General features: G+C 43.4%; 1 protein-coding gene across 2 annotated transcripts; it reads right to left on the bottom strand.

Moving 5' to 3' along the window:
• Window positions 1-109: 109 nt before the first annotated feature.
• On the bottom strand, window positions 110-3205 carry erg28 (ergosterol biosynthesis 28 homolog). 2 transcript variants are annotated; one of them, XM_080783137.1, is made up of 6 exons: window positions 3082-3168; window positions 2973-2996; window positions 2356-2503; window positions 2029-2119; window positions 1469-1587; window positions 110-394 (listed from the first exon to the last, which is right to left on the bottom strand). In XM_080783137.1, the coding sequence occupies exons 3-6, from the start codon at window positions 2486-2488 to the stop codon at window positions 306-308; spliced, it is 432 nt and encodes a 143-aa protein (XP_080639263.1). In that variant the 5' UTR covers window positions 2489-2503; window positions 2973-2996; window positions 3082-3168; the 3' UTR covers window positions 110-305. The 2 variants fall into 2 exon arrangements, with proteins under 2 accessions (XP_080639263.1, XP_080639262.1); XM_080783136.1 differs by lacking the exon at window positions 2973-2996 and having other exon boundaries at window positions 3082-3205.
• Window positions 3206-8264: the final 5059 nt, after the last annotated feature.

Below are 8264 nucleotides of genomic sequence, written 5' to 3'. Positions count from 1 at the left end.
CACCATGAACCACATCAGAACAGATCAGAACATTGAAGACTGGCGACTGCATAACCCCCCCCCCCCCCCCCCCCCACACACACACACACACACACACACACACACAGAAAAATATTAGAATGTACAGCAGGGTACAATCCAGTCCAGGTATGTAATCAATGAAACGTTTTCGCAATATGACACAAAATTACACCTGCATGTCATGTTCTTCAAGGCCAGAAGCAGCAAGACTACTTCACAAGTGTGTCTGGTAAGGTTGTATAGGATTAGGCCGACGACAAGAGCTTTGTTTGGACTGTTTGGGTTTAATTCCGTTTCTTCTGTCGTGCACCCACCTCCTCCTGCGTGTCTGGAATACACTGGTATCCAATCAGCATTCCCATGATGGAAAAACCTGGAGAAACACAAGACAAACGTTATGGCTGAATCTGACCGTGGTCAATTCCAACAACACTACAATTCTTTCCTGCCCCAACCCAAGTCAGCACTGCCAACCCCTATTTTATACCATTATTATTCTTTGACCATACTCCCATTTCTTCCTTATCTGGCAGCAGTGGCTCAGGAGGTAGAATGGTTGCCTGGGAATTGGAAGATTCCCAGGTCGATCAGCATTCCTCGTGTTGAAGTGTCCTTAAGAAAGTCACTGAACTCTGCTAAAACTGCTCCTGACATGAGCAGGTCGGTTGGTTTCTTGCTTGGTTGTCTCTGCCACTCGTATGATGAAGGTGTGCAATGGGTGAAATGTAGGGCTAGCCGATTAATCGATTTTGGCCTCCAACGATTATGACATTAATCAGCAGTTCCAATTTCCGCAATTTCCGATTTCCGCAATTTCCGCAATTTCCAATTTCCCCAATTTCCGCAATTTCTGCAATTTCCGCGATTTCCAATTTCCAATTTGCGCAATTTCCAATTTGCGCAATTTCCAATATCCGCAATTTCCAATATCCGCAATTTCCAATTTCCGCAATTTCCGGTAATGACCATGACCTTCTTGTATGGTCTTGTGTTATAAATCCAGTGCTCCCCGGTGTGCTGTTGCCATAAGATTATGCTACAGTATGTCTCTCTGGATACTGATATAATATTAATAATATCAAGAGAGAACCCCACAAAAACCATTAATGCCGTTTTAGTGTTACACTTAAAATTTCATTTGTTTATCTTATCCTGTATTAGTTCTCCCTCTTGATTGATTGGATAAAATTGGTATCCCAACCTGAAAATGTATTTTCTTTTAACTAAAGATCTGGAGAGAGATCCCCTGTTACTGAACAAACACTCTGCAGCAAAGTTTGCTAACAAAACAATCACTTATACACCCCCTTTAATTGTTACATTTCTTTTGCAGGCTACAACTCAATTTTAAAGGGACTGCTCTGCATATCACAATAAATGATTATCTTCAAATATAGTGGGGTTACTAAATATGCCCACACTCACTGTAAGGAGTTGAACTACTCACTTGCCACAATGAGAGGTGCCATTACACCAATAGTTAGAGGTGCAGTTTTATAGATGAAGGCTTCGGAGAGGAAGTGTCCCAGAGCCAGCACAAAGGTCCACAGGGTAATATGGTACAGCCTGCAGGGAAAAGTAATGATACAAATCATACAATGCAACCTGAAGCTTAATTTACAATCCATCATACGACAGTGTCACTTGCCAACAAGAACTGAAGCTTGAAGATTACACCACAGGCTAGGGGTTCAAATCCACCATCCATCTGATTTGGCTGGGCGTATAAATACGAACATGGGGGTGGAATCGGATGGAGGCTCTATGTCCTCTGGGTAGGGTACTAGGGGCTTCTCACTGACAGCTGAGCAAGTAGGGTAAAACAACCATGTGCATGATGACTAGAACAAGGGGTAATACATAATTGGCTACTCTTAAAAAAGGATTAGATCTTGTTGGCAAGTGACACTGTTGTACTACTACAATGTATACGTACAGTAGTTAGGCTATATCACTTCCAGTAACGTATAAGAACAAAATCAAGATCCTCTATTTGAAATGCCTTACGTTCTATTCTGGATGTCAATCGCACAGGCACACCGTATAACCGATGATAGTAATGTCCAGATTCCAAATGTTCGCGCTTGGAGGCCATTTACTGAGGAACAAATAAAAATCACAATGCAGGCAGCTCTTCACTACTGTCCATTCAAGTAACAACAGACAGTAATAATAGTAATAGTTACAGTACATGTTTAATTCAGTTTTACAGATAATTTACATATCGTCTCTGTCAGGTGGAAACTTGTACTTTTCAGGATTCAAATTCAAAACATAGTGTATAGTAAAATTAAGTAAATATAGTATTGCCATTCCAGCCTAATTGATGCTTACCAAACTCAGGTGTTCCAGTGTACAGTTTCTGTGATAAGAAGCTGTGGTCTCTGAAACTCTGCACAGTGTTTCCCATTGCGATGACAGAGACCATCACCAACCAACTCCGCAGGACATTCAAGAAACGACTCATCTTTGATCGATGCACCTGCCAAACAAAAAATAACAACACATTAAACTCTGCTGCAACTTTAATTTCCAAAACTGATCACAAACCGTTTTAGAGCACTCTACCTGCTGTAAAACCACATTAAACTCTGTACCTGTCAAAAAACGGTTTATTACTGTTCATTTAACTGTTCAGTACAGTAGGTAGAACAATTAGTATTACTGTAGCTCTACTCATGTAACCTGCATGTGTAAAAACAACACAAACTGTATACCTGCCAAATATATTACTATACGGAAAGAGGACAATGGATCGAGCTTCACAGGCTCCGAGGCTAGGAGCTTGGTTGCTCACAAATATATCTGAACTGTCATACGGTCGCCGTCAGTTCCATGATAGCCTCGGAGACCACAGGCGTTTTGTTGTTTGTTCTTTTGTCATGACATTGATGACAATGACATGACACTGGACTGACTGTCTGACACAAATGAACGTTACATATCGTTACCTGTCCAGTGCTGTCATTGTGCGGCTGTAAACAGTTGTCGTTTTAATAGTTATCCATAAGGTATAATATGACAAAATATGACCAAAACATGGAGGATGCATGCATTTACCTGATTACCCGTACCGTATCAAACTACAGAACAAAAATAATCCTGTACATTAATTAAATTAATTACTGATCATTACTGAAGAGGAGCTGCGGTTGTATGTATGGCAGATTGGCAGTGTGTGTGTATTACCGTGTAACAAATTAAATACAATCTGACAACAACCCTGTATATCTGTTTATCCAATCAGAAAGCTCGTGGGATGGCGTCATCGAGTCGCCCGAGCTGGTGAATGGGCCATTCGAGGTCAGGTTCCGCCTTATTTCAACTTCAGCCAATCCTAACCCACGAATCCTGATCACCTGGTAGGTTCCTGCTGCTGCTCAGGCAACCGTTGACAAAGGGAAAAGTTTAAACTCAAGATTACCATCTTGTGGCCAAAAGACTGCATTGCACGGTGCACCTCCATATTTTGTGTGCGTGTGTTTTGATTGATATTATTTATTAATAATATTTATTAACAGTTTGCAGAATTACAGTACATTTCAAGCACAAACTCAATACAAAGACTGTTAACTGTGAGTGGACGACCCAATTAAGCATTACACATTACACTCAATTCATCAAAACATTTAGAGACATACAAATAGACACTTCTGTCACAGTCACAGACTCTGCCTGTCTAGCTCTTGTAATTCTATGTTATGTTCTAGTTGTTTTGGTTCTATGTTGTCTTCCCCAGGTGTTTCTCATGTGTAATCACTAATCAGCCCTCCTGTGTATATTAGTCCTGTTCCCCAGTCAGTCCTTGTCCAGTCATTGTTTGGTGTCACTCCTTGTTCAGTTCAGTGTCTGTGTTGTTTTCCCAGTTATTTTATAATAAATCACCCATCTTGCATCTTGAACTCTGTCTGCTTGCTGTCCTGCATTTGGGTCCTCACCACACCACCGGAACGTGACAACTTCTACTGTATGTAGCTAAAGAACAGAACAGGAATTCATCATATAGGAAGCAAAAAGGGAAAAGATACATATACAGTGAGGGGAAATGGGGGGGGGGGATTCAGATTTTACAGAGGCCAGTTTCGAATTGCAGCCATCTGTAGGTGCCCTTTGAGAGCGGTTTTGAAGGAGTCAAGGGATTCACATGTCTTAATGACTGTTGGTAGGGCGTTCCACATTTTGGTGGCATAGGAACGCATAGTTTGTGCCGAATCTGGGTTATACATGGTTTGTTGCACTCCCTCTGGTGTTGTGGGTGTGGATTTCGTTTACATTAAGGAAGTATTTAGACAGGTACATGGGTATCTTGGTGGTGTATCGAATCTTGTGGACCAGACCCATTGCAAGATGCTGTACTTCAAGGTGTTTTTGTTGACCAGTGTGAAAAACGAAACGCTTTTCCCACGCTACAAGTTGAAGCCGCACACTAGCATAATTTCCATCAACCAGCTGTTTAAAAATCTGGAAGAGACACCTGGTCTAGGTGTTTTCTTGACGCCACTTAACGCGACTGTGGTTATATACCCATAGGGTAGGCCTACATCTAGATAATAGCGTCAAGAGGTGTCAACTTATAAGCGGCACAAACGTGATGCAAAGCTGAGCCAATCAGTGAATCCAATGGTGGGTCAGGTTGGTCAATCAGGGAGGCTGGTGCCACAAACGGTGAGTCTCCCACAGACACCCGCACAGACAGAAACGAGAACCCATTGGTCCCCGGTCGTATGGAACGGAACACACATGGCAAATGTTTGTTTGGTCAGACGGAACCCAAGTTAGCTGGTTTTGCCCTTTGTGACGTAAAGGTGACGTTGCAGTGTTGATTAATCTGATCTTTTAAAGACAAGTCACAGTCAGACAGATGTCAGTATGCTATCAGCAGACAAGAGAAGAATAAGGAACAGAAAAGAGCAGAAGAGAACTGTGAAGAAGTGTTGAATACAGCTCAGATATCGCTCAAGATAGGCCTATAACTTGTATTTTTCACCACGATGTTGGTGATGGAGAAGACAAGTTCCCCCTCTGCTCCAGAGGAAAACAGCCCAGTATTATGTGCAACAGTCACAAAGAAGAAAATTCCTCGGCAAGGAAAGAAGGGGGAGGCACAGGTACGGGGACTCAGGTACCCTAATGCACACCAATTGTTTGTCGGAAACATCCCTCACGATGTTGAAGAGGCCAAGCTCAAAGAGGTCTTTGAGAAGTATGGGACAGTACTGAAGCTCATTATCAAGAATGGTGGTAAGTTCTCTAACTTTGGCTTCGTGGTGTTTAATGACTCAGAACCTGTACAGAACATCCTCAGCGACAGGCCCATAAAGCTTAGCGGTGACTGGCGTCTCAACGTGGAGGAGATGACAACGCGCCCGGCACGTTCAGACAAAGCCCCAATGACTGCCAGCCCCGGCTGGCAGGCACGTGGTGAGGTGTTCCTCAATGTGGAGGAGGCAAGCTTGGCACGTTCTGACAAACCTGCAACAACTTCCAATGGAGCGGTGAAGTCAAGAAGGGAAGGAAAGAAGGTGGAGACACCGGTGTGGGGAGTCAAGTACCCCGACACCCACCAAGTGTTTGTGGGAAAGATCCCTCATGACGTGGATGAGGCCGAGCTCAAGGAGCTCTTTGAGCAGTATGGGACAGTTGTGAAGCTCAGTATCAAGTGTGGCGGTGGGAAGCAACTTAACTTTGGCTTTGTAGCATTCAATGACGCTGCACCTGTACAGAACATCCTCAGCCACAGGCCCATAAAGTTACGTGATGAGGTGCAACTTAACGTGGAGGAGATGAAGACAACCTCAGCACGCTCAGACAAGACTACAATGACTGCCAGTGGAGTGATGAAGTCACGAAGGGAAAGCAGGAAGGGGGAGACAAATACGTGGGGAGTCAAGTACCCCGACACTCAGCAACTGTTTGTGGGAAATATCCCTCACGAAGTGGATGAGGCCGAGCTCAAGGAGCTCTTTGAGCCGTATGGGACAGTCATGAAGCTCAGTATCAAGTGTGGTGGGAAGCTCCCCAACTTTGGCTTTGTAGCATTTAATGACGCCGCACCTGTACTGAACATCCTCAGCAACAGGCCCATAAAGTTACGCGGTGAGGTGCTACTCAACGTGGAGGAGATGAAGGCAAGCTCGTCACGCCCGGAGAAGGCCACCGCAACCACTGTCAACGGGGCGGTGAAGTCAACAGCACAGAGATCTGGATGCCCTGCACCTGCGCACAAGAGCCCTGGTGAGGTATGTATCACTGTGGAAGACACACGCTCACATAAGAGCCCCGGTGAAGTGTGTCTCAGTGTAGACGAGACACACTCTGACAAGGCTACGACTGCCAGCCTTGAACCCGAGGTTCAGGAGGAGGTGAAGCCTGCTGAGATGAAAGCAGACACCCTGCACGTCCCTGCTCCAGTGTTTGTCAGAAACATCCTTCCTCACGATGAGGACACTGCCAAGCTCAAGCAATATCGGACAAACTGTAAGTTCAGTATCGATACTGACAGCATTTCGATTAGTTGACTTTGGCTTAAATGGCATTTATGAGTCGACAGATGTATAGAACATTCTCAGCAAGATGCACATAGCGTTCCCTTCCATTCCATTCAAAGGACCACAATGTCCTTTGGACAAATAGATTATGTTCATTTAATGTATATTCATTTTGTCAATAAAAATGTCAATCAATCCGTGGTGAGCTGTGCCTCAACATGCAAGAAATAAGTTAAGGGTGGGCCCTCAATCCCCAAACTATATATAAATAAATGTATATGGTTGGCTAAAACTACAAAATCATAACATACAAATCATAATGCACATAAAATCTAACTGATACAATCATAAGCAGACAAGGTGAACGCAAATGCAGAGGTAAGGAGAATCAGTTCAAAGTAATTTATTCAAAAGGGGGCGAACACGGCAGGGCAGCAGGCAGGAAAGAGGAGTGGGTGAGCAACGGTTCTATTGTAGAGGGAAGAGCAATGTATGGCAAGCCATGGTCACAGGACAGTATCGAAAGTATACGTCATTACACATATGCATATGTTTTATCGAATATATGGTTTGGTACTACTGTTTTTTTATTTTATTTTGTTTTATTTTTTGTTTTTTATCTTTTCTCTCCTTTTTCCTTATTTCCTTTGGTTTTTATTGCTGTTGCAATAAGTCAATTCCATTGGTGGAATTGACTCTTAACTTACGATTTAACAATAATAAAGAAACCTTGAATATAGGTATTAGCAAGCTGGCAAGAAGCGGGATATTAACAGGGCATGTGTTAAGTGAGGCAGGTGGAACCGGCAGGTACGCCAGAGCTGGAGCTGCTGGGAGAGCGAAGCTAGACACACTATGCAGTGACCAGGCATCCCAACCACAGGCTCTTCCAGATGCATCAAGCCGCCCCATGGAAAGTGGCCCCGCAGCAACAAGGCCACTGGCAGTAGGTTGCTATAGATAGCTATTTCCGACCGCCAAACGAGAAAAACCTATAGCAAATACCAGAAACGTTAACCCCCAAGCCCTTTCTCTTACTGTGTTCAGTGGAAGCCAAGCAAGTGTTATCCTGAACCCCCTCACGACTGCCCTCCTTGAGGTCAGAGCTCTTAAGTGTTATACAAAGCTACGGTCACTGGCACAGATAGCTATGTATAACTTAGGGGTAAGGAACCTGGCACACAGCACCTTCAAGCACCTTGGATAGATAGAGCTCTGAGTCTTGATTACTACTTTTTTTCTTGTTTCCTTTTTATTTCTTAATTGTTTTGTTTCTTTATATTGTTTCGTTAGTTAGTTTTTTGTTTCTTTATTTTTTTTTCCTAATTCTCGGCTGTATGTTTACTATTATTATTATTATTATTATTATTATTATTATTATTAGTAGTAGTAGTAGTAGTAGTATTACTAGGCTGATGCCCATTGGGAACAATGCCAGTCAGGAATGCATGCCCGGTAATATGCAATACCCGTTTTTGTAATTTAATTATACTTGGAGGCATTCCGTTCAGAAAATATGGGCACATACTGTACAGTAGGCTACACATCCATTCTGAACGGGAGTATAAATGGCCTTTATGTACCGGACTACTGCGGTACACAATGGAGATCAAGACCCCCCCAAATATCAATTGATTTCCTGTGTCTATGTGATGTGGGTGCCTGCCCCTTGAGGAAACCAGAGGCACATAACATCCACAGCAGGTGAGCTCACCAAATAGGGTTGGGAGAGATATAGGGGCGGGGAGAGGCGAC

Source organism: Protomyctophum bolini, assembly GCF_963924005.1.
Source record: "Protomyctophum bolini genome assembly, chromosome: 15".
NCBI classification, from domain to species: domain Eukaryota; kingdom Metazoa; phylum Chordata; class Actinopteri; order Myctophiformes; family Myctophidae; genus Protomyctophum; species Protomyctophum bolini.
Note: the sequence above shows the minus strand (reverse complement) of the source record. Positions and strands in the feature narration are given on the sequence as shown.